General features: G+C 45.2%; 1 protein-coding gene across 1 annotated transcript in view; it reads right to left on the reverse strand.

The window, feature by feature from the left end:
• Positions 1 to 27,688, reverse strand: part of jarid2b (jumonji and AT-rich interaction domain containing 2b) — a 121,322-nt gene that overhangs the window by 47,577 nt on the left and 46,057 nt on the right. The window contains exons 2-3 of the mRNA XM_078290153.1: positions 17,490 to 17,616; positions 9,303 to 9,429 (exon numbers count right to left, since the gene is read on the reverse strand). Coding sequence (XP_078146279.1) covers positions 9,303 to 9,429; positions 17,490 to 17,616 — 254 coding nt within the window. The remainder of the gene's footprint in view (positions 1 to 9,302; positions 9,430 to 17,489; positions 17,617 to 27,688) is intronic.

The raw sequence follows: 27,688 nt of genomic DNA on the forward strand, positions 1-27,688 counted from the left end.
GGTGACAGCCCAATAGGACATTTCCGGGTACGAGGCTCAGTGTGAATGGCTTCCTACAGGGGGTGGACACCGGGGCAGCAGACCATAATATTTGCGGGTCATGTGTGCGAAAGGAGCATTAGAGTTAACACTCCCTCCCTTCTCTGTCCTCTACTCTATCAATGCACAATCTCCTCTGTCTCCACTGTCCCTCTGCAGTCGTTTGTCCTGACAGCTGGTGGGGACAAACACTTATCTGGATTCTGGGGTCGGTGAACTTACTGCTTCAAAAGACATTCCAAAACTCCTCAGCACACACTACCACAATGAGACAGAAAGAGATAAAGAGAGAAAGAAGCTGAAAGCAGGATTTGGCGAAGGAAGTGTTACAGAGAGTGATAGGCAGAGAGACAGAGCAAGTGAGAAATGTGGGTGGGAGAAAAAAAATAACATCACCACCAGCCGTCCCTGAGACCGCAGAAATGAAAGGAAAAATCCACCAAGTACCTGTTTCCTCATGATCTGTAATAAAGAATGTGTTCTTAATTATCCTGAATTACCCTTAATTAATAAAGGGTTAAAAATGTTCAACCAATGTTGCCTCAAGGAAAAAAAACAAAACATAAAACAAATAATTGATATTCACTCAACATAAAAACCTCTTGGCAATAGACAGACAGCAATTGCCCACAGATATAACTACATGCACAGACAGAAACAAATCACACCTGGGTAGACATACAGCCGAGTGTGGCTTCCAATAATCAGACCTAGTTTAGGAATCCTTGATTTAAAACAGCCTCAAAAGTGGAAACATCACTAGCAATGAAAGTAATCCTCATGCTATCTCAAACATTCAAAATGTGCCTGCTATTTTGCATTGGTTTGGAAGAAATATGGCAAGTCTAAATCCAACAGATTGTAAAGCTGGTCCACAGTGTATCCAAGGTTTGATAGATTTTGGCATCGGGCTGGGCTGGAATCAGATTTTGGATACTCTCCCATGGTAAAGGTTATTGTGTGAGGAGAAGTGCACTGATCCAGAATCTGTACCTTGAGGGCTGTATTAATTGGCTCCAGATGGCCCACATGGTCCTGATAAAGGACTACCTCTCTGCAGCTGGCTCTCTCTGTGTGTGTGTGTGTGTGTGTGTGTGTGTACACTTGCATGCCAGTCCATTTTGTCCACATCTGAGCAAGCTAAACATACGTGTTTATGTACGTAAGAGTGAAAAGTGTGCAAATGTTTATTTGCAGAGTAAGCTTCAGAAAAACGTGTAAGTGTTTAATCAATGTCTGTGCCTGCCCGTCTGTCTATATTTGTTTATGTGTTTGTGTTTTATAAGGCAGTCTTTCAGATCAGTTGTCAAATGATAAAATAAATGTGTGTGCTAAATTCTTAAGTCTGTAAGATCTCCTGGCCTTCAAAATGCAATGCTGAAAGCAACGATCAGATCGTTATTAGTACCGTGTGTGTGTGTGTGTGTCTGTATTCAAGCATGCGCTATTGTATGAAAGAATCTCCGCTCCAGCGCTATTTAACATGGATGCTAAACTCTTGGACTTGGCACACAATAGGCACCCACTAACCGTCTAGATCCCTGTTAATTCACCTTCTAGTGTTCTGTCCAACATGCTCGCAGGCCGTTTAGAGTGAGACTGGAAAATGTGTCGGGATTATAGCCTAGTTTGACGGGACATTAAAATTTAGACGAGTTGTAAGCCTGTGTATCAATTGAGGAATATGACTCAGTCAAGCATTACATACGCTTCTTCTTATCCCGTACGGAGCCGACAGGGTTGAAAGTGCCAAGTCATGTATCCGATTTGGGCTTGCAAAACTCCTTTTTTGTAAAAGATGGGTTTCCCACCCTCCACACCAACATTCCCAGACGGCGGTGGATGGCGTGTGTGCAGTGTAAACAGTGGTGTGTGGACGCTCACTTTACCCTAATGTGTTTATTGCTTTTCTGTCTCGATGCACTCAGGAGAGGGATGGCCTTGCAGTGAGCTGACCCACTGAACCCGTGACCTTCACACGCACACACATATGTAAACATCCCCCATATAGAGCCCAGTCACATACACACACACACACACCAAACATGTACATGCACCAAACACAAACACACACACACACACAAACAGTCATTAGTCAATGAGCCAAGGTCGCTGACAGGACAAATATGCACATACAATTCCACCTATTACTCACTATATCAGGCCTCAAATACACACAGTAGTCCACTGGGACAAGCCTCGATAACCATGATAGGTAGTGTGTGCCACAATACTTCTGGTTTATTTGTCAGCATATACGGTTTTCAGGGCTCGACTACTTTGCTTTGACATCAAGATAAATGCATGAGAGTGTTATTCAGAGGTGTGTGTGTCTGTGTGTGTCTGTGTGTGTCTCCGTCCCAATTCAGCTGTGACAGCTATATGCTTCAAGCAGTCACAATAGGGCTGATATTCATTTGAGATAAGGGATATACCACAGCCTCTGTGGTGTGTGTGTGTGTGTGTGTGTGTGTGTGTCCGTTTATTTAAATATAACCTTGGCTTTTCCCTTTCCTTTTTTTTTTTTTGAATGAAACTAGGAGAGGGGAGATGGCCTGATAGGCAGATATAGAGAGAAAAGACATCTTGACAATAGATCAAGCTAGGCTGCATCTCCTTGAATATATAAATGCAATATTAGGTCAGATGGAAGTCGCCCATTGTCCCCTTTGTCACCTTAAAAATGCTAATACCCCAAAGTGACACTGCGTTTACAGCTACAGCCATGATCTAAGTGCCACTACAATAACATCAAAACACAAGTCTTGTTTCACCCAGAAGTAATCAGAGGCCTGGATAATATGACAGTGAATTATATGGCAGAAAAAAAATAAAATTAAGGGGCAGTTCACTCCAGATAATAAACAGTATTCCCTGCCCTGCCTTCAGTGTGATTACTTCCCTCATGGCCAGAAACAAAAGATAAAACGTTGCACTTAAACGTCATGCTCTGTTAGCAGTCAAGGTCCAGCGCTCGGGGCGATTTGCTGACCCCCCCCCCACACACACACACACACATCACACACTGAACTCTGACACTACGACCTCTGACCCCGCAGCCCACCTTAAATCACCCCCCGGGAGTGGCTGACCATGGCCACGCTGGGTCAATAAACATCAGAGCTAGTGCTGTTTGTGCTTAGCAATCAGTCTAATTAAGCCTGGTCACATAGGAAGACCCACAGACCTTGGCTGGTCTAGGAGCCTCAGGGTTGGAGTCTGCTGTTCAAACAAAAGATCAGGGACAAAGCGGGAACTATGGCTCAAATAAATTAATAAATAGATAACTTCTATTCCGACCATGTGTACCATCTTGGCATCTTGTAGTGCTACTATGTGAATTGAGCTTGGATTTGAAAGAGATTGAGATACATAAGCATACACAGACACGGCAAACTAGGATACACACTCAAGCAAAACACACACACACGCACAGTTTACTCCCAACTGATCACACTCTCACCTGTGCGTTTTCCAATTTCTGCAGGATTCCCAGGTTTAGAGGACGAGTCTGACCCTTCGAACGGGTCACTGCCCTCTGCACGGAGCGTTCTAACGACCTACACTTTTTATAAAATGTGCCTTTTCACATTTAGCTTTCAACAGAGCTCTAGCTGAGGCGAGACACCTCTTTTGTAGTGCAGCAAGGTTGAATTTTGCTTGAATCTAGCTTTGGCCCGCTACCTTTGCAGGTATTCTTTGTGGCTTTGACTGGAACATGTGGCTTGACATACTAGACGCGTGTCTCTCAATGAAAAGTGTTATTTCAAAAGGAGATTTACAGCATCCAAAAAAAATTTGACACTCTCACAAAATGATTGTTGGCATAAACACACCTTATGTGTTACTGTGAAAACTATGAGTCATCTTAACACATTTGCTCACAAAAGAGTTCTGATTTATGAGGACAGAATAATCTGTGTACACAGCATTTTGGAATGAAACCCCTACAATTTCACAAAGACATTGCACACACTAGCAAAGGTGTTGCATGACTTCAAATTGCACCAGATAAAAAGATAAGCAAAATGATAAACCTTGGTGAAGAAAACATCAGCATATAGCCACACCTCACCCTGTACAGCGGCGGGCGTATGAATCCCTCGCGGCATTTACATTTTGTTGTATCATGCCATAAGGAGCAGCATGTAAACCAAGCTAACCAGTTGTAACATGGCTAATCTGTACTACAATCACAGTGCTGGGACTTGTATTTGACAGTGATTATGTGTGTGCGTTTTGTGCGCTGAGTGACATTATGCCGTGCGGTGGATGGTTAATGCTCCTTCACCCTGCCATTTCAGCAGAGCGGAAGGCTTTCATAAAGCCGCTGTGAGGCAGCGACAATGAGAGCAGAGTTTAGAAGAGATTTTGGAGACTGACGTGCTGACATACTGGGGTGACACACTGACAGACTGACAGAGAAAGACGGAGAGAGAGACAAAGAAAAACACAGAGAGAGAGAGTGAGAGAGGGTGTGTGTGTGAGTGTGTAAGGTCTCTAACAAGCAGACACAAACATTCACTCACACAAATACTAACACAGACACACAGCATCTATTGGTGCTCCACATTTCTGTGGGTGTTTCAAAGGCAAACACACTGACACTAATTAATTTCATACCTAAAGAGGCCATTCCTTTGGACTGGACTAACTGTGTGCTTTTCTAATCACCGTAGCACTGTGTGTGTGAGTGTTTCTATGCGTGAACGTCTAGATCTGTGCAAAATACATGGTGGAATACATTAGTGTAGGTGGGTGGGTGTAGTGGCTGTGTGTGTGTATTAAATGAATGCCTGTGTGTGAGCGCATGTGAGAATTCCACTGTGTATGAATGTTAACCATTAAGTGTAACAGTACAGCGAGGTGTTCCGCTGCATACAGGCCGCCTCGCAACACCATCTACAGCAAATCAATACACACATTATAGCCCTCTATTAACACGCGCTCTGTGTGTGTGTGTGTGAGAGAGAGAGAGAGAGAGAGAGAGAGAGAGAGAGTGAGAGAGAGAGAGTGAGTGAGTGTGTGTGCACACGTGCGCGTGAGTGCGTGTAATCCCTCATAAATGGAAATGGTGATTATGCATTACTGACAAGAGTCATTGGTTACGCTAGACGAGACAAGTGTGTGTGTGTGTGTGTGTCTGTATGTGTGTGTGTCTGTGTGTACACACTTGGCATTCATTAAGTCGAAACAAAACAAGCGGCGGCAGCTGAGTGTGTGCGAGTGTGTGTCTTGGCTGAGACAACAGAGAGAGAACAGATTCAAAGAGAGCCAAAACTGGGGTTCAGTGGAGAGACAGAGTGTGAGAGAGAGGGAGAGAGAGAGGGAGAGAGAGAGAGAGAGAGAGAGAGAGAGAGAGAGAGAGAGAGGCAAAGTCTGCTTACAATGGGCCCTCAACTCCTGATCCAAACACACACACACTCTCTTCCCACCCTGGGTTCTGCAGCTTTGTGTGTATGTTTGTATTCACTTTTTTAAACTCACTTTAGCCAACACAAGTCCCAGGGGGGCAACGCCATGGAAACCCCTTGTAAGCGTTAATCAGATGAGCTAGAGCCAGATGCATCATGGTCTAGGTCTTCTGGTTCTGATTTGACTCAAGATGCCAGAAATCTTGAGTCACGTCAGTTTAGGTGCTGGTGACTTTTTTACATGCGGAGTTTACAAACTGATTAACAGATTACACATCTGAAAAGTGGTAAACAGAGTCTAAAAACTGGAACACCGACATTCTCTACAGCATTATACAATCAAACCAAAAATATTTCCTGATTGTCAAAAACAAAACATCTCGCTCCTCAAGCCAAACTGGTGTCTTGTTTTGACTGTGCCAGCAGGACTAGTACATGGCAAAATTAAAATACCAATCCAATGAATGATTTAGTCGTTTGATTTATGACTTGTAATAATATAATTTGAAAATGATCAAAGCATATATATGCTGAAGATGAAGCTTCTGTAACAGCAGCATGTTTTTGTGACTGAATTGCAGTTTCCTCTGTGGCTGCAACAATAATATTCTACACAACAGAAGCTTTCTAAGTGCAGCAAGAACTTACACTGGGGCGACAATTGGAAAATTTAATAATCATGCATGAAAAGGTTGACGCTACCAATACTAGCCAAGACACCAACCTCAGGGTAAAGGAGCACAATGAATATTTTGTGGTAGCACACCTTTTAGAGCCCATTCTAGGGATTGTTTTGGTACCTCAATTACAGGTAAATAGGCAGACGGCCATTTCATCAGCCTCAATCAAATGTGGGAGAGGAGAAGAGGTGCAGCAATATAACTAGGTCAGTAAACCACGGCGGTAGAGATGAGACTGCAATTGAGTGTGTGTGTGTGTGTGTGTGTGTGTGTGTAGGGGCCAGCCTTGGCTAGGGAACCCCATTTGGAGAATATGGTAGTGCCAGTTGTGGAGGGCTACAATGAGCTGGCATGTTGGAGGGGATGTGGTGCCAGTCTATCCGCCGGTCTCAGGAGCATGGGAAGGCAAACACAGAGTTGATCTCAAAGACTTCTAAAGAGGGCCGCTTCCTGCCAAAAATCACTCGCACCTGTCCTTCTGTCTCTCCCTCCCCACTGCTCCTCCCCTTCTCTCTCTCTGTCTTGTGGTGTGTATGGCTCTCTCTGTTTCTGCCCCGATTCCTCCATCCTCTCTCCACCTTGTGAAACTTTTTTCCTCGCTCTGAATTGGAACCAGCTATCCCTCCTCCCCCCCCCCCCCTCTTTCCGTCCCTCTGTTTTGGCCAGTGCCAGGTGTAAAGGCTCCTGGCACCATCTCAGTTACCCCTGTTGAGGAACAGTGCGGGACATCCATGCCAGGGCACTGGAGTCATCCTTCACACATACAACACACACACAAACACACACAAACACACACGCACACACACAAAGTAAGCTTTAAGAGGGAGTGAGGCATTGCCAAGTACTGGCTAGGCTTGCGTTTCATTAGCAACAGATAGAGAGCCTTTCTTCATTCAGCCCTACCGTGTGTGTGTGTGTGTGTGTGTGTGTGTGTGTGTGTGTGTGTGTAGTGAACTAATGAAAACCACCGAGCAGGCTGGCCTCCAACTGAACTCCACTCAACTAAACACACAGCTCTACTGGCCATCAGAGAGAGAGATAAAAGGGTGTGTGAGTGTGTCTTAGTTATATCTTATTCTTTAAATGCATTTCTTCTTCAGCAGGTAGAGCAGAGTGCCACTGCTTTGCTATAATATAAGCCTCAGGGTCGCTTCATTTCAATTCAACTCTCTTTCTGCTTCTGGCAGTCCCCTCTAATTTATCTCTCAGTTTCTCTGTCTGTATAATCCACACTCATGTATCCTGTCTGACTTCAAAAACAACTGTTATTAAGATTATTATTAGTAGTAGTTGTAGTAGCAGTAGAAAATTGCTGTATTTCTCTTTCTTTACATTTGCTTCTGTCTATTTCAATATGTCTAGACAATGGAATTTCTTTGAATTCACAGTTGTACGACAGTTATAACGTTTCAATCTCCCAAACACCTTTAATTACTCGTCAGTTGGGTTTAACAAGGTTCTAAAATGCCCCACTGCTCTGTTTCAAAGCCATGCAGATGAAAGCTTGTAATGACTAAGTTCAGATTGTAGGTTACAGTATCAAATGACAGCTAGGAGGACTTAGGCAGGTGTTTGACACACAGTGAATGCAGCCTGTATGGACCGCTCTCTACAGAAGGACATCTGCTGCTGTCCGGCCCCCAGACTCCGCCCCTGGCTTTACACTGACGCTTTGATGCCCTGTCAATGTGTGTGAGAGACCAGTAGCAGAACAAAACAACACACACCCACGCACACACGCGCGCACACACGCACACAACCTGCCACCTGGGCATGGTTAGGCTGGAAAATTAAAAACAGAAAACAAAGGGGGAAAAAAAGGCCGGAAAATTAAAAACAGAATAAGAAAATAAAAGAAAAACAAGAAAAAGTTTTTGTATGGTAGTTCGGTTGTAACAGAAATGTATAAACATACATGTTTGGATGCAATAGCTTGTATTATATGTGTGTGTGTGTGTGTGTGTGTGTACACATCTAAGTGATGCAGGGGACAAAGTAAGCACACAGACACACAGTCACACCAACCATTTTAATCTGCTACAGACTCTATAGAGCATGATTGTATGCAAATCATATTTTCCAGCTTGTGATTTCAAAACCTGCCACTTGCCGACTGCATTAGAACCGTCACAGTTTCCAATGATCTTTTATTCCATTTTCCAAGAACATTTGCCTAAGAGAAAGCAGTGTTTTGTGCAAATCTCTCTGAAAATTACTATTTTTTCTCCCAGACGAAAATCCTTTTCAATAATTCACTCGTGATATAAATCCCTTCATAAAAAAAAATTACGCTGGAAAGAAATTAACAGCTTATTGTACTCTGCATCAACTTTCATTTTTAAATTATTAATTTGGAAATGCATGGCAACATTTCTTCAAGTGGCTAATTATAACTGACTGAAATGGCATTTGCGTTTAAAGATGAGGGGGCGCGCTCGTTAAAAGACCTCGGCGCTCCTTAAACGCCGGCACTATTTACACTGCTTTGTTGACGCTGTCGTTTCCTATTACAGAGCTAATAGGCAACTTGCTCTTCTGCAAACGTTTTACAACAAAGACTTATGAGGAGAGAAGGAGGGAGGAAGAGAGGAAGAGAGAAAGAGTGAAAAAGAGAGTGCATAGAGTAGTTTATAAATCAATGCAAGAACAAAGTAACAATGAGACATTTTGAATGTTTCTTGCTGCGCATGTGGAGAGAGACAGAGAGAGAGAGAGAGAGACAGAGCAAGGGGAGACAAAGAGAGAATGATTTACACAGAGAGAAAAAGAGTAAATTGAGAAAAAGAGAATGATAAAGCGAGTGTGTGTGAAAAGGTGTAGATAACTGGAGCCAGCTGGAGCTCTTTACCGTCAGAGCTCCAGAAATTCATTTGACTGGCAGCTAGGCCACTCTGCTCCACACCTAGTTTGTAACGCTTTCTCATCACACTGGCAACCTCATACACACACACACACACACACACACACACACACACACACACACACACACACTCATAGTATCAGCAAAAGCCCTTAGGACCAAGAAAAGGAAGGACCTTCCCACACAAACAGACACCAACTGGCTCACAATTTTGCATCAATGCAAGTTTCAGGACTCTATAAAGCTCTATAACTCTTAACTGTAACACACCACACACACACACACACACACACACACACACAGTCTCACCTCTTCTTAGCAGGACCGTCCTCAGAGTATTCGCCGCTCCCATCTAGGCCTTGGGAGCGCAAGGAGCCATCTTCTTTGTGGCCGCCCTTTGACCCCGAGCCGTTCAGCTGCCCATTGGCCAGGGAACCTGAAGAGAGAGGCATCACAGGGGTTAGAGGCAGGCTGGCAGCTATTTAACCCATCGCCGCTGTTGTGTGGAAACCTTTCAACTCCAGATCCTGTCTAGAAGTTTCATTAAAGCTCGGATCTTTTTGTGGATACAAAGTTTTTTATCAGGCAGCAGCAATATAGCCTTCTGTTGAAAAAGACTGTTTCGTTATGTCATTTCTCTTTGATACAGTGGAGAGGATCTAAGGGTTAAAGGCAGAGTAGAATCTAGATATACTCTTTTTGACAAGATCATTATGGTAGTTGTACTTTGTTTGACAGTGTAGAGTGGATGTAAACAAGGCAGACAGGAGAGAGACAGAAAGACTGAAAGGGAGAAATACAGAAAGAAACATATTCAAACTCTTAATGATGTAGATTTCCTTTAGCCTGCTGTGCCACAGAGCGCCCGAGGAAACAGAAGCTGAACAGAAACAGCCACTGAGCTGGTTAGCCAAACACTTAAAGGGGATCGTCAATCAGTGCTAAAATACTGACATTTTCACTATGGAGCAACTGTGTCCCACTAGCAAACAATTTAGCCAATGTCATCTGTAGTTCAGCATATACTTCAAACTTTGAAATTGCTAAAAATCACACAGTCACATCATTACCTGCCACACATGTCGGAATATTTTTTAAGCTTTATTGAATAAGGATAGATTGACCCATTTGCTTTTGTTCCCAGGCTAGCCCTCCTCCGCACTCACACAGTAACACACATTTACACCTGTCCCTCACATCAAGTATAGCCACAGACTTGTACTGGAGCCTTATGGGGGCTAACTGCCGTGCTCAAAGCCACCTCAATGGTCGTTTTTGAGAGAAGGAGAGAGTGTTTCTCATTCACTTTACCCTGCTCACATTTTCCCCTGCCAAATGCAACTGCTGTTCTTTGGAGATGACAGTGATGTGTGTCGTTTGGCCAAACAAACAGATAAAAAAAAAAAAAACACAAGCCAGGGGCAACGAGAGGAGAGAACAGATATTGCTGGACTTGACATTTTAGTAAGCCCAATTGACTGAGACGTAATTAAATATTTAGCAAGCAAGTCAGACAAACAAAATAAGCCCCCGGACGGATTCTCAAATCAAAAGCAACAACAGGCACTGAGAATTCCAATTAGGTCAAAATGGAGGAGTGGAAGTCAATGGTAATTAAGGGAGACAACCAAATTAAATAGATATCGAAAGCCCCGACTTCCTCATGGGCAGTTCTTGCGATTCTTGGAACGTCTCACACGGGCCTGTCTGATTCCACAATAGAGCCTGAGTGAGTGAACTTATTGGAAAAACAAGTGGGGAAGTTCAAAGCTTTTCAAAGTTCATCAAAAAAAATTGCAGGCGCTGCCAAGGAGATCATTAATAACTGAAGACAGATGGGCAGTCACAGGATTTAAAGTTGCTCTGCTCTTGCAAGTTGAAATGTTTTTGCACAACTGATAGCTGAAGATTTATATCAGTGATCGGTGCAGTAATCCATGACTCAACGGTGAAAGTAATTCAAAACATTACACCCGTTTTGACAAGTATCCCTGCCTGACTGCACTTTGGTACGACAGGTTGTAAAATTAACACCGGCGTTGATGCAACCGTTCATTTTGAAATAACTAACGATGACTCACTGGACAACATACAAGCTCGCAGCGGTTTGTTAAACCTCCTTCCCTGTTGTTCACAAACACCTTTCCGATGTCGGCATGTCACTTCCCCACTGGCTGCGCGGCTCCTGGCGCCCCACCTTCCCAACACACCCAGTCAAATTCCATTTGACTGATGCTTTAGAGGAACGTGTCAGTCATCCCGCACCGCAAACCCCTAATAGTGGGTGTCAAAAGGAAAATAAATTAAGATAATAATGACAGTGGGGCACGGGTTAGGATAAGTGGCGACTTGAATGATAGCCTGTTAGCGAGGAGGCTACTGTCGAACAAGCCTGGGCGTTGTGGCGTCTGAGAAAGACCTGGGGGGGTGGGGGGGGGTGGGGGTGGGGGGGTTAAGTAAGATCAAATGACAGAGTAGAAGACAGCGTGCATTTCTTTCACACATGGATGAGCAAATGTGGAGCTGGAAAAAGGAGTGTACAAATATATGAGTTTACCGAGGTTTGCAAATGTGCTCTGCGCTGAATGAGCGCTGGCGGACACGTGCACACTTTCTTATAAAAGCAAACACACACTGCATCTCTTTATCACACACACACACACACACACACACACACACACACAGGGCAGGTCAGTACCTGAGAGCGGAGGTACAGTCATCAGATACATCGTTGCGGTCAGAAAGTTAACAAGAGCCGCCGTGATGAGTAAGACTATTGCACTGCTAGTAATGCATTATGTTGGAGTCTCTGAGTCTATAGGCCAAGGGTGAATCACTCCCTTTCAGTGTCTTGGTTGGCACGAAAGGCCTACACCCGCATGCCTTTCATCACTCGAGAGAGGAAAAAGAAAAGAAAACATCAAGTTCCGCCCAACTTCACTCGAAGTTTCGCCTTTCATTTAAAAGTGTTATTGCGACACAATCATTTTGAAATTATGTCAAAGGAGAATTCCATTCATTTGCAGTAGTAGACATTTTTTGAAAGATTTTCCAAGCTTTTTTCTTAGCATAAATTCCCAAGATTGAGGCAGATTGCCATTGTCATTTTCCAGTACCTAGAACCATGAAAAAATAATGTGTTTAACTGTGAAATCTTGGAAAAAAACAAAGCAAAAACAAAACCATAATTAAGCACTATATGGAGGAGATGGTGAAGAGAGGCGCTCTTAACATCAAATCTAGACAATATGTTTTGCATCTGAAACTTGCACCCGTGCAAAAATGAACTAGCTCATTAACTCTAATTGTGCTTAGAAAATGATTGACGCGCGATATCCCAACAGAACGCAAACAAACTGGCAGAGGCCCATTTTACCACCCCTCTGCTTTTCTCCTCTCCCCTCTCTCCCTCCCTCCATCCCTCCATCCCTCCACAGAGTTGTTTGACATATGCTGGTCGCACATGAGTGCCCGTTTGAGGGGCAGTTCTGGGAATCTGGGGGAGGGGGAGGGACGGGGGAAGGGCCAGCCTGGCAGACAGGCAGGGAGCCGAGGGCCGGGGCCTCAACTCCAGCTCCCTGTGCCAGTCGAGGCCCAGAACAAGGGATTGGGGTAGTTGAGGGGAGGGGGGGCTGTTGTGTGGGACGATGTTAGTGTTAGCATACCATCCCAATAGCTGCTCCTGTGGGGGGTTTATAATCAGATTTATGCGTGCTTAACTAAGCCCGTCGCCTCGCTATGTTCACCTCAAAATCTCGAGAGAGAGAGAGAGAGAGAGAGAGAGAGAGAGAGAGAGAGAGAGAGAGAGAGAGAGAGAGAGAGAGAGAGAGAGAGAGAGAGAGAGAGAGAGAGAGAGAGAGAGAGAGAGAGAGAGAGAAAACATAGTGTAACATGGCATATCACGGGGCTGAGAGGAGCCTATTAGCGTGTGCCACAGTAATAAGTGGAACTATAGCAGTGTAGTCTTGCCATAGCAGAGACAATCATCGGGTGCAGAATGCACCATTATAAGTCCTTGATTGTACTTACAAACACAAGCTGAATGTGAAAACAACTACTCTAATGCCATTTCTATTGGATAGGGAATGATCTGTCGATAAGGCTGGTGAATGTAGTTATGAACTATAAAACGATTATTAGCTAGGTCAGTGGATGTATGTCAATACTATGCGGTCTTTTGACTTGCCCCTCATGAATGAACAATTCCTCGCAATTGCAATATCACTAATGTTATACAAGACTTTATCATTTTTCTTTCTTCCTTCTCTCTTTCTTCGTTTCCTTCTTTCAAACGATACTAGCACTAAAACTCCTATTTTATGCTCTTTTCTCATGCTATCTTCCATGCCTGCATACAATTACAATTGTGGGATGATATAAAACGAAACAATGGGTAGTTTTATTTTAGGGAAACTCCCAATCGTATCCATTCCCAGGCCTTTTTGAGAATAGAAGCAGATACTAAATTTGACTGCCTGGCAAATGGATTTGCAATAGCCCCAAATATATTGCTCTCTCTTACAAAACGGCCCAAGCAAGCCGCACGATACCGACCACAAGCCAGAACAAAAGCGCACAACAATATTCAGTTGAGAAACACAGCATCTGCTTTGTGCAGTTCAAGGCTATGTAGCCGAAGCATCAAAGAGAAAGGCAGGATTCTGTAATGGCTCTAGCCGTCGTGAGGAAAGAGCACGTGACAACGGAATGGATGCAATCTCTTTTCCTGCCTTTATTCAATATCCAACCTCTTTCTCTTTTGCCTGCCTCGCTTCCTTCATCCATTTCCCTCTCCCTATCTCCCTTTATCCCACTTTACCATCCTGCGCTCCCCTGTTCTTCCTTCATCCCTCTTCCTCTGCCGGGTGACATTGTCACCAGAGAGGGCAGAGAGGGCCCGCACAGTGTTTCAGCTGCCACTCCGGTCACACAAGAGACCGGTGGCACGGGAAATACAGACAGGCAGGAGAGTGACGCGGGAGTGTTGAAGGAAATGGGACGGCATGCATAAAGAGAGTAAGAGAGGCAGGTCCTGAGACGGCAGACGGGCAGAAAGATAGAGAGAGAGGGGAAAGTCAGCGAGACGGGCAAACAGGCAGCCCGCTCTTCAGCCCCTCCTGGTTTTTGGCCAGCAGCCAGCTCCTCCATCAATAGCACTCAGGGAAATGGAGAGGGAGGGAGAGGAGCGGAGAGGATGGGAGGGGAGCGGTGGGAGATGGGGAGAAGAGGAGGTAAAGGAGAAAAGATACAGCTCCTGTGATTCAGAGACCTGGAAAGGAAGGGTGGGAGGAGGACGGAGGGAGGGAGGGAGGGAGGGTGGTGATGGAGGGAGAATGGAGAGAGGGGGGTGACATGTACTGTAGATAGTTAAGATAGAGAGGGCCGAGGACAGGAAGGACAAAGCAAGCAAGAAAAGGGAGTGGGAGGTGGAGGTGGAGAGAAAGAATAGAGGGAGACAGAGAGAAGGATAGAGGGAATGGGAGGGAGAAAGAGGCTGCGGGGGGGGGGGTATATAGATATATAATCGAGGAGATTGAGCAGAGGGCGGGAGAGAAGAGACAGGAGCTTGCGGAGAAGGCAGTAACCAGAGTCCTATTGATGTGTAACGAAACCCCCGCATCAGGGGAGAGACGACCGGAAGGACAGAAGGATTGAGGGAGGGAAGGATGTGAGAGAGAGAGAGAGAGAGAGAGGAAGAGTGTGAGGCAGCGAGAGAAGGGTGAGTGGGTGAACAAGCGGAAGCGGGGACGCAGAAGGGCATAATGTCATTTGTTTAATAATGCAGGCGGCGAGCGAGAGAAGAAGCAGGAAGTGATGGACACAGTGAGAGAGAGAGAGAGAGAGAGAGAGAGAGAGAGAGAGAGAGAGAGAGAGAGAGAGAGAGAGAGAGAGAGAGAGAGAGAGAGAGATGGACGGCTGCCAACAGCGAGAGGTAAAGTGGCTGGGGAGATGGCATGATTGCTGGTTATGGGCAGGGAGAAGGCTGGGTGGGTGGGGAGATGGATTGACACACACACACACACACACACAGCTGACTGACAGACCGCCACACTCCCCCTCTAAAACAGATAGCCATTGCTGCCACACAGCGCCGGAGAGAGGAGGAGAGAGGGAGAGAGAGAGGGAGAGGTGGGAGATGGATGGAGGTATGCAGGGAGGGAGGGAAGGACGGAGAGACAGATGTGTCGGGAGGGCACACACGCTGCTTTCCCGCAGCTTACAGCCAGGTATCGCTCTAGCCTCTTTCGGTCGGATGACGCCGATTCCCCAAAATGGTGGCCGTTTATCTCAAAACACACCAACGCGGATTTTCCCTTGCCTTGAGAAGAACCAGAACGTGCACAAATCCTGTGTCAGACGTGAAACTGTGTGGCATGCGCTGGGTCTCTGTAACCCATCGTCTTCTGAAAACAGCAGGACACATCCACTGATCACACACACGCTTGGTCCGGCCGTCCAAAATGGCTGACAGTTTCACCGTAACGCCCGTGTGAGAGCGGAAACCGTGCCGCGCGTCTGGCCCCGGCATAAGCTCCGAGCCTCTAACCCGCGGTCCTCTAAAACAGCGGGGGCTATCCATTCAGGATGTAGCGCACGCTGGGTTCTGATCCTCCAAAATGGCTGACAGTTTTACCGCAATGCCCGCGCGAGAGGGGAAACCGCGCGAGCCCGTACAGCCTCCAAAGCCTTCCTAACCCGCAGTGCTCTAAAACAGCGGGGCCCGTCTATTCAGCCCGGCTCCCTTTTGTGTCGGCGCGGGCTGCTGTCGTTACCCCCGGTGCGACGGGCCGCCGACGCTTTCTAATGAGTCATTTTTATTCAGGCGATAAGGTCAGCTACCCGCGGCGGCTTAAAAGGCCCCGAGGAGCTCTGGAGTGGCAGCTAAGAGATGCCAGAGACAGACACACACACACACACACACACACACACACACACACACACACACACACACACACACACATACATACAGATACACGAGCTAGAGGGGAGGGGGGGAGTGGGGCACTCAGCACAGGCATAGAGGGCGGAATGAAGGTGTGAAAAAATAATAAAGAAAAACAGATGAGAGAAACGGGGAAGAAAAAAAACACTGTATAAAAGATAAGCTACATTTCAAAAGAGGTTTCCCTCCTGTCTGTCTGCCTGTCTGCCTAGCTGGATGGCTGGCTGGCTTTCTCGGCTGGGCGTAAACTTTCAGAGGCTCTCCTTTTTTTTTTCTTTTTTTTTTTTCTCTTTTCCTTTCTTTCTGTGTCTGGGTTGTGTTAATGTCAGCTGAGAATAGCTTCTGAGGCGCGTGTGAAGTTCAAATCTCCGTTGTTGGCTGGCTGAGGGCTTTTTTTTTTTTTTTTTTTGCTTTTTTTTTTCTAGCACTAGTGTCAAACAAAGACACGGTGGCAGCTTGGTTCAAAACAAGCTGTTCATCCCCCTGTGCTCTCACTTTTCTTGTATTGTTTTGAGTTTACACGGCACAACAGCAAAGTCCCTGAACTGCTTCTGTAGCAGGCTTCCACCTGCTTAACGCTGTCTAACTAAGCCAGTTCAAGTATGGTTTCATATCAGAGTTAGTCCATGTTTTAATGAGACTGGACCCCAGGGTGAGTATAAATGTCCAAGCTGGAAAAGGTTAGTAACTTTTTTTTTTCTTTTTGCATGTGTGGCAGTCTAGAGGAACCCATCAGAGTCCCTCTATTTTCTTTTGATGTGTAAACAACATTCATTTTAATTTCAAGGGCTGTTTGGGGATGTGACACTGCAAGCTAACCAAAGTGAGAGACTGCGGCTCCCACTGACACACAACAAAAGGCAAATCTAATTCCTAGATCATCTGCTCTCACTGGATCCTCTCCATTTCATCACAGGAGTAAAATCAGCTTGCTTCATCAAACAAAACATGCTTCATCTTCACTAACAAAACAGACTTATAAAAATGCCACATAGAATTAGAGGAACGAGCTATACTGAGACTTTAACGTCAGCCAAACCAAGCAAAACTGGTCACATTAACATTATTCCTCGAAATACTAGAACAGCAGCTTCTATCAGTTCGTCAAAACAAAGTAAAAGTTTGCAGCATGTCAGGTTCGTACATTTCATGGTATACTCTAATTGTTGCAGGTCGTCTGCCTGCAGAACGCTTTCAGAGATGTGATTCCTAATAATTAATAATGAATTAGATAATCAATTTACCTCTTCCTCTCTGCAAATTCCTCATTTCAGCTGATCAAAGATTTCCAAGTATAGATTTATATAAAAAAAAAAAAAGGTCCAAGGAAAAAGGGGGCTAATCAAACTCTTTTCTAGACTGGCATGGAATGACATGTTCGAAAATGTTTTTCATTTTTAGGATCTGGCAGGTAAAAAGTTTTTTCCATGACATCACACACACCAAAATTGACCAAGTATAATATACTAAAGTGGACGGCTGCAAAAGTACACATCTGAAAAAGACTAGACTTCACAGTGACATGGATCCTTGGAGGACAGGGGTAAACTCACCGTTGGGGTTTGTGGTTCCGTCTCCATCCAGCTGCCGTTTCTGTGCGCTCTTAAACTCCTTGAGGGAGAGGTAGAGCACCTTGCGCACCACCCGCTCCTCTGACCACGGGATCCCATCACTGTCATCCTGTGGAAACAACAGAGAGAGAGGCAGGCTCCAGTCAGCGGCAGTACAACAAACTATTACCATAGATAGAAACAGTGGATTTCCAACCCGGCAGCAGGAGGAGGGAAAGGGGTTCTCACCGTGGCCAGTGATTTATCACCTCAGACTCAGTCTATGATCACTTGAGTTAAAAAAAAACGTATAAAATGATCCAAGTATAATGTCACTGGCATATTGTTTTACCTCTGCTAACAAAGTTGGAAGGAAGTTATGTTTTCACCGTCTGTCTGTCTGTTTGTTAGCATCTCAAAAAGTTATAAAAGGATTTGGATGAAATTTGTTGGACTGATAGTGTTTGGCCCAAATATCAGTTGATTAGATTTGGGTGGTGATCTGGATCTGGGATTTCCGCCATGAGATAATTTTCATTTTTTCGCCAGAACTATTATGCTGCATTCATTTACTGTTGGGACATCCGGGACTTCCAAGTCAGCTGCTTAACAGCATTGCATTCATGAGCTATTTTGTCAGAAAGTCAAAACTGGAAAACAAACAATAAACAAACATAAACCACTAACTGTTTCTATTGTCAAACTGCATGACCATAAAAAAGGGACTTAAGTCAGGTTAACGCTAACAGGCCAAAAAGACAAAACAGTATCAAGCTAATGTAAGCACCTGGTAATATTCTGTGAATTTTTGTCTTCTTCACCCAATTTAGAAAATGCTACAGCGTTGCTGTGCAGCTTTCTACACTAAAAATACTCAAAACTCTCCAAAAACCGCCTGGGAAAATAACGCTTACTTCACGATATGCGACCAGCTATCGTTAGCCATAGGCAGTTAGCGTTTTAGTGGCGAGTGGATTTTAAAAAATTTTAGTGGTCATGCATTTGTTCCTTAAAATGACAATATGTGACAGTGGACAACACAAAGCTATTTATTGTTCAAATGCAGGAAAACTATGACAGCTTCAGTAAAAAGAGAAAGAAAATGGGAATTTTAACATAGGCGTTAATGGGGAGTCTCCTTATATTGTGCCTCTTTCTTTCCGGTTGTGTTCTTCCCCTCCATTTCTAGCTATATCGTGACATTAGTGTGACACAACATTAGCATAACATAGCATTAGCTTGCAGCTAGACACAGGGCAAGAAATCAGCATAACAATACGCCAAGGACTGAATCTCCACACAATGCCATGATAGGATGGTGTTGCAAACCCTATGGTGATGAATGGGTAGGAAGCGAATGAAAAATGCATCATGGGACTGCGAGTTCATGTGTTGCTAATCTCTCCCAGAGAGACTGAGACAGAGGATGTTATTGTTGAAGGGGTCACCAGAAGTCACACATAGTCACACACACACACACCACATCCTTCCCCAACACATGGCCATTTTTCTCCAGTCAGTCTCAATCCAAGCAACAAACACATGGCGTCAGCCACCAAAGCTAACTGTAGCACATCAAAGCCACAGTTTATTCAAAACACTGTATTGCCTATATTGAGATTTTGGAGAGCTTAACAGAAAAACATTTCCCTGCAACGAGCATTGTTAAAAAGGTCTTTAGTGAGTGTCCAACAGCAATAACCATACTTCTCTCCCCCTCCCTCGCTCCCCTCGCTCCCCTCCGCTCGTTGCTCCGGCAGCTGTGTTTGATGTCGAACAACGCTAATGACTAAAGGAAATGAGATTAGGACACGAGCAACAACAAAGAAGTATTAATAAATAATGGGAGCTGGAAATAGCTTTTTCTCTAATCGAGCCACCAGGCTAGCAGATTTCAGCAGTAAGAGAAAAGAAAACACTTTCTCTCTTGAGTATGAAAAGCTACAATATGCTAATTAGCTGAATTAAAAACACATTTCTGATCTAAATTGGAGAACTTATCAAATCCTGTCGACTCATCCCGACTAGTACATTTCCCTCTGTCAGACTCTTATTGGTTGCACGATGTGAAAAAGCGCTGTGTGTAGGAGTGTGTGCTAATCGGCCCGGTGACTCAGATCATTTGAGTTGGCTCGGCAGAGCGGCTGGCGGACAGAACAGTGACATCAGCGCGGGGCGTATTAAAAGTCTCCACCTCACGCGAAAATAATTACTCCAAGACATCTTATCGCCGCTGTAATAACCGATAACGGCCGCAGCGATCCATTAAGAGCAAGTGCTCTCGTAAAAAAATAAATAAATAAATAAAAAAACACGATAGCGGAATTCAGACAAGCGTGGTTGGGGTAAGGGAGAAACACTGCTCTGTGTGTGTGAGTGTGTGTGTGTGTGCGCGTGTGTGTGTGTGCGCATGTGTGAGAGTGAGAGAGAGAAAGAGAGTTATTCTCTGTATCATCCTAATATTATGCATCCACCCACAGCCAGTGAATAAAATGCTACTGAAATGACTGCCACTCGTAAACAGCCTTTCCCTCAGCGCTGCCAGTCCTGAGTCTAGTGCACTCTATTCACTCACACACACACACACACACACACACACACACACACACACACACAATAATAGAAAGGGGATGTTGGATAACACATGCCTTCTGATCAGAGCAGGCAACTCATTGGTAATTCTTACAGCATCGAACCAGGGTGTGTGTATGTGTGTGCGTGTCATAGTCAAGTTTCAAAGTGCAGGACAATGGCTTCACACAAAGGTGACGTTACTTTTCCTGAAACCTTGCTGAGTCAAAGCTTTCAAGGTGAATTTTGAATTCTTAAGAAGCCTTCTTATTTACAGAACTTACTTCAGAATTTAGTCAAGCTGCCCCATGGTTCCACAGAGTTCACCATGTTCACCATACTGTCTAATACTGTCTAATTAAGCAGGAAAGCTATAAATGATCTTAACACAGTGTTTCTCAATGGGTGGTTGAGGACCCAAAAGTGGGTTATGAGCCATTTTGACACGGTCGCATGGCAAAGCCCGGCTTAGATACTGGTGAATACTATTTAATCCAATATTCTGGGCCTCAATTTTTTTTATTATTTTTTTTAAATAGTTTAATCAAAAAAAGTTCTACGACATTTCACAGCTCTTAATAATTTCTGACAATATTGACAAGACTGAAGATTTAGCATGCTTTTGTGTTGTGTGTTTTTTTGTTTTGTTTCTTCAGCAGATAAAAATAAGCTTCTCCAGAATAATGTTTTGATTTCTCAGGTCTGCTTCGGGGCCTTGGGGATGGAGGCTCAGCGGAGCTAGAGGGGGGGGCGCAGAACAAGATTAAAGGCTGGGTGTCTGCACATGACGGAGCTGATGGGTGACAGCCACATCTCCCTGCATATAGTACACATGCTGGCGTGCACACACACACACACACACACACACACACACAGGCGAGCGGACCGTTCAGAGCACCGATGCTTTGCAGCCTCTGACAGAGGTTGATAGGGTGTGTTTGGGTGTAGCATGCAGTCCCTCATTACACTGTCACACATGTGAGTGTATATATACACACACACACAAGTAAGGAAGGGACTGCAACTACTCAATAGTTTGCACAGATGGAATTCTGCCATTTTCTCCTGTAGTTAATGTCACCTAATCCATTCTGTGTGTGTGTGCATGTGCGTGTGTGCGTGTGTGTGTGTGTGTGTGTGTATATGAGAGAGAGAGAGAGAGAGAGAGAGAGAGAGAGAGAGAGAGAGAGTGAGTGTGTGTGTGTGTGTTAAAGCCTGCCAGGTAAGCACCAATTACCTAGACAGCTCACTGGCGCTCTTTCCCTCGTGGTGTGGCGGGAAGCCAAATGTACATTGACACACACAGACACACACACACACAGCATTGACAGTATATCCCTGGGTTACACAGTCTCTCTCTCACACACAGCTTCGATGATATTCCCCATCTCACTCCTTCTTCTCACATACACACACACACACACACACACACACACACACACACACACACAGCTGTATTGCGGGGAAAAAAATAAAATAAATAAAACCTTCCTAAAAAACTTCTTCCCTACAAAACTTGACCTCAAAGTTTGTCTGTATTTCTTTTTCTCTCACTTTCTCTCTCTCTCTCTCTCTCTGGTTTCCTCACAGTTGTTGGCAGCGTGCCACAGATATTTCCTGCTCTGTGTACACGTAGCAACAAGGCCTGGAAAAAAAAAAACTGCTGACAGGGAGCTTTTCATCAGCTGGGAGAAAGAGAGCGAGTTTTAAAGCCCCACTCTCTCACCCATGCCAAGACTGCACCTACAGCTTCACCATCAGTTTTTATAAGTTCAGTTTAAATGGGTTTTCACAGCCCTTGCTCGACTGTAGGCTAAGTACTGGTCTGACCTGCTGGGTAGTTTGCCATCTGTTTTTTGGCCACGGTGCATCTCTCCTCTTTCTCTCCATTTTCACAGTCACAAAAGTCAGCTCCTGCCTGTGCCGCTGAGATTGCCCGGTGTAAAACAACAGTGAGAATTGATGGACAGAAATTGCATGAAAAATCCCCCCGAAGACTTTCACACTGTGGCTGCCAGAGGATAAGTGTGGCGTGACAGAGGAGGAAACAGAAAAAGTATGCGAAAGAAAGAGAAAGGGAAACATCTATTCAAATAAGCAAAAAAACCCAAACTGTGTCGCATCTCAGTCTCTCAGTCAGGCATCGCTGTGTCTGTGTGTGTGTGTGTGTGTGTTGCTAAGGTGTTGCCAGAGCTCTTTAGAGACAGCTCTTAGACAGAGCTACGCCAGCCGAGCGCTACCTGGCACTGACACACACATCTAACCCCCGACCAGCTCCCACCGGGCTAGTGGAATCCCACTAATGAGCGCTGGGACCTTGCGTGTGTCTGTGTGTCTGTGTGTGTGTGTGTGTGTGTGTGTAACCAAGTGGCACATTGGGAACACTGTGTGCTTACTGTCACCCGCCATCCCCATCCCCACCCCCAACTCCCTTCCCCCACATCCACACCTTTTGAATACACAGGTAATCAAACCCACAAAACCACACAAATGCACAGACACACACTTTCAGGCATCCATAGGGATCCTGTGCTTGCAGAGTGTGCCAAATCAGATCATTACAGCACTCTTTATCTCTCTCTCTCTCACACACACACACACACACACACACACCAGATGTCTGTCAAGGCAGACACGCCAGCATAAATCAGACACCTACAGTACTTGGAGGTATCCCGATGCAATACCCTTCCCATTGGGCTCCTTAAAACGCTTTACTCCATGGATCTCCTCCAATACATGGAATCCAGGAAAGAAAATACCATTGAACACACACACACACACACACACACACACACACACACACACACACACACACACACACACACACACCTGTGAAGAAGCAAAACCTTGTAGCTTTCATATGCTGCTAACAGTATGTGTGTTCTTTTCCTGAGCTCATTCTGAAGCATCACAAGGCTTAAATCTTTCTAAATGCAATGTCATCTTCAGGGGTGTGATTTTTCAGGATTTTTTCCCCCCATTTTTTTATTTTATATTAGGCCTGTACTGTTTTTTTTTCTTTTTCTTTATTGCCTTCCTGATCACATTTCTGTTTTTATTTGATGGTGTCCAAGTCCACAGCACTTTGTCACTTGTCTGCAAGTTCCAGCTGGAAGAGAACTATGACTTTGACTGTGTCCAACTGAAATTTCAGCTTATTACTTGCTTAATTTCTTGGAATTGTGTGCCAAAAACAGTAAACCAAAATCCTGGAATTTTTACTCTCTGTTACACTCTTTATCCGTGAGAGTGATCCATCTCCATTAAACAAGGGTTAGCAATAATTGAACAATCACATGACAAACATAAGTGGAACAAAACCAAAATTTTGTAAACTGCTGCAGAAATCGAGCAAACGCCACAAGAGCTTGCAGTGATGTGCCAGTGATAAGAAGTCAAGAGGCTGTGGAGGATTAATCTGTCGTAAACCAGCGTATCTGTTCATCTAACCGGATGAAAAGTGGGGACCCGGTTCCACTTCATAACCCCAGCCTCACTCAAACTTTCCTCTTTCCAATGCCGGCAAATCCAATAACCCCGGTGGCTGATGAAGAAACGAGTGGATTTCATCTGCCGTTTCTAATACTGGATGCTGAAAAAAAGAGCTTGGATGTAGCACTGTATAGAAGAGTAGGAGGAGAGAGAGAGACGGAGGGAAGGAGGACAACAAAGAGAAGGGATGGGAGAGAGGGTGAGAAGGAAGGAAGAGTTTTCTGCTCCAAAATGTATAGCATCTCCATTTTTAGCATCAATAAAAGGGCGCTATATAACCATCAAGAGCAGATCTGACCGCTCATCTGTTACATTGTTCGGACTGGTGGAGACGAGGAAACGAGTGCAGCGGAAATGAGGGAACGGAGGAAACACAGATTTCCTCGGAGACCGTGTGCAACTGTAATATAGCGTGCTACAACAATGGATACACTTCACACAACAGAAACGCCATGCACACACACATGCACATTCACATTCTCTTTCATAAGTGGAACAATACCTCCGCTCCAGTGCATGTATGCACGCACGAACTTGCGCATCTGCATCTGCATACGTGTGTGTGTGTGTGTGTGTGCGCGCGCGTTCACACTAGCTGTTCTATAAATATCCCAGCGCTGTGCTGCTGCCGACAGTGTGCGGATGTCATGGCAGAGGAATGTGGGCCACGCGCCAGCCCCGATCTGCTCTACAAAACCGGCCCAAAATCTGTTATTCTAACACACATTCCCCTTAGAGGAGAGAGGGAGAGATGGATGGAGGGATCGATGGAGGAGTAATGTTATTTTAGCAAAGCCTGGGTTATTGTATCCAGTAGTCAAGGAGGGTCTCTACCACCCCCCCTCTGTCTTCCTTTCTCCTCTTCTCCCTCCCTCTTTCACAAACACATGAGCCCCAGATGACTTGCTGCAAGGTTCGGATTGGACTATGAAGGGTTCACATGTACGGAAGATGACAGTGACAACAATGACCTTAATGTTTATTTGCTCCCTGAGTATGTCACTTCTGTCTCGGCAAACCTTTCTCAGGATCACAACCAATCCATGTATTTGTAGTTTAGAAACATTTCAGGCACCTCGATCATGAGCCAAGTCAAAAATAGAAAGCAAAAACAATTGTGAAATATTGCGGCAGGCCTAACAGCAAACAGGGGTCCAAACTATTTTGGGGGGAGGGTTCTTGTGAGTATAAAATATTCTGTATTTTATTATAATGCAAATAATAAAATCGGAGGAGTGTTTGTTGAGAGTGGAAGTGACTCATTACAAGGCAAGGTAAGGAAGCATCTTGATTATACAAAACCTAGGAAACTCTGTTTGACTTTTTCCATCTAAATAATAAACAACCACCAGGACTTTTTTGGCCTATAGACCACTTCCAATGCTAAATGCCATTGCCACCCCCACAAAGTGCAGACACCCTTGCACTAGGTAACAAAATGTGACCAAATCCCCAATCTATGTTACGTCAGCAAGGTTTAGTAAGAATTTCGAGGTGGTCGATAAAGCAAAGCAAGCCTTAAAGTCCTCAACAACGAAGCAAGTGTCTGCATGGCACAAAGCTCACATTCCACTCCCAACTAGAGGCCTGGTCTCCTCGTCCCCTATAGATTCTCGTAGACCGGATGCTTAGTTCAGCGCGGAGCTCAGAGCGGAGGCGAATGGAACGAGGTCCTGGGGTTGCCGGGTACGTGGGGCCCTGTATAATCGCCTCATTACACCACGAGCTCACTGCATCGGAATGTATGTGTGTGTGAGTAGCCACAGGGCCTTCCCTTTAAAACGGGCCGTGTTGGGTTAGCCCCAACATTTGCTGTTGGTGGAAGGACAGAACATTTCCATCTGCTGGAGAGGAGAGGAGAGGAGAGGAGAGGAGAGGAGAGGAGAGGAGAGGAGAGGAGAGGAGAGGGGAGATGTTCACCTAAGATACAAAATATGAACTGTCTGAAATCTGTGGGCTGGCCAAGCCACAAGCGCTGGGGATACGCGTGTGTGTTTGTGTGCTCTGCTCTGAGGTTTGCATTAGTGTGTAAACAGGAGAGCGAGTGTGTGTGTGTGTCTGTAAGTGAAAGACTTACAGTGCAAGCAAGCAACTGAGTGCGTAAGAAGATTCTCTCTCTACACCCCATACCTACCTATGCAGCAGATAAAAGCTTTTCTAAGCTTTCTCTTTCAGAACAACGCCTTTCCCCCGGCTTGGCCAAGATGCTCTCTCCTGCTGGGCTCAATGTCACAGACACACACACACACACACACACACACAAGCCTCCCCTCTCCTCTGTCAATCATATCAGCCGTCTGCATTTGCACACTCACGCACGCACAGTCTGAGTCCATCTGAGCGTACATAAGTGACAGACTGCCAGCGCCATTCAGCCCTGTCGAGCATAAAATGCTATCAGCCTGGTAAAAGTAGAGCAGAGAGAGAGAGAGAGAGAGAGAGAGAGCAATGGAGGGAGAGAGAGAGAGCGATGGAGGGAGAGAGAGCTTTTAAATACAGGCCGTGACTGTGAGTTTATTTTGACTGAAAGAAATAAATGCCACAGCGGATTAGGGGGTTTGAAGGGCCTCTGTGTGTGTGCGCGCGCGTGTGTGTGTGTGTGTGTGTGCACGAGCAGAAGGGACCCAGCTGTCTGCATAATGAGGGGTTTACATTGACTGGGTTGCCCACCCACTCTGGCTATGTGACCAACTGACCCCTATTCTGACCCTCAACCCCACATCGCCCCACCCCAAACACACACACAGGACCTAACATTAACTGATCAAGCTCTAAATGAAGAAGGCACTCCTTAGAGCACAAACCTTCACCAACGCTGAACAATTCCACAACTTGAAAAGCAGCAGCGTCTGTAACGGTTTATGTTTGTTTATCGTTTGTCTTCTGGGTTTGATTTTCTGACAAAGTGCCGTGTGAATGCAACGCTGTTTAGCAGCCAACTTGGAAGTCCCGAACCTTCGGCTGTCAGACCTTCCCACCAGCACATGAATGCAGCATGATAGTTATGGATACAAAACAATAATCATCTAATGGCACAAATCCCAGACCCCGATAAACACCAAAATCGAATCAACTGATCCTAACCCTGTCCACCAAATTTCCATTAATAGCTTTTTGACATATGTTGCTAACAAACAACCAGACAGGGGTGAAAACATAACCTAATAATATCTAGTCATAACTGGGAATCAAAGTGAAAGAAAGAGAAGAAGCCCACAGTGTCACTTCAAAAATAAAAACTTGCTAATCTGGAAAATGAGTTTGTTTTTCAACATTCTTGGCACACTGACGGTATTTACAGCAGTAACGACAGTTTATCTGGCAGGAGGAGTTTCTCAAGGGTTGGGTCCTGTCCCAGTGCGTGGCACACAACGCCAGTAGAGCATTACAGTGAAAAGCCCCGGCTCAACACAGCAGTTTCCTGCTCGCTCTGCATCACAAGCCAGGAACGGATGGTGGAATTGTTGTTGTGGGAATTTTTAGGATGTGTGTGTCTCATAAAGTGAAATGTTTAATGTAACAGCTTGATATCAGCTTGGCAGCGGTGTCCTTGTCAGGTTTACAACTGTTTTGCCACAGATTTTAGGGTTCAGTAGAGGAAAATGCTTCATATACTGAAGATAAATCAGGCGAATCAGGCGGTGCACTATGCTACTGCTGGCATTACAATAGGCTACAAATACATTTTTCTTGTGGTGGTAAAGCTGTGTATTAAACTGCAGTAAAAAGCAACCCTTGTGACATTAGCGCGTGTGTGTTTATGTGTGTGTATGTGTGCTGTGACCTGACAGGTTGCATAACAAATGGCTCCCATTCAATAATAACAGCCTCATTCAACACTCTTACCCTCCAACTCTGTCACAATATCATTTTCACTTTGGCTACTCGCCGCTGACCAGAGGTTTGACTCAATTCCCTCCACTCCGAGCAGGCACACACACACACACACAAGCTGTGGTCACATGGGCAGCGAGTTCTGAGCGACGGCGCTCCCTAGTGCGTTGTCATTCATCATGGTAGCCGTGGCGATGGCTCCAGCGCCCTCCTGCTATTCCCCCGGGGCCCGGAAGACCCGGCCGCTGATCCCCCTTAACGGAGCTGCGTTCCTAACCCTCTCACCTCCGCGCGCCAGCTGT

The sequence above is a fragment of the Centroberyx gerrardi genome, chromosome 19 (genome assembly GCF_048128805.1).
Source record: "Centroberyx gerrardi isolate f3 chromosome 19, fCenGer3.hap1.cur.20231027, whole genome shotgun sequence".
Taxonomy (NCBI): domain Eukaryota; kingdom Metazoa; phylum Chordata; class Actinopteri; order Beryciformes; family Berycidae; genus Centroberyx; species Centroberyx gerrardi.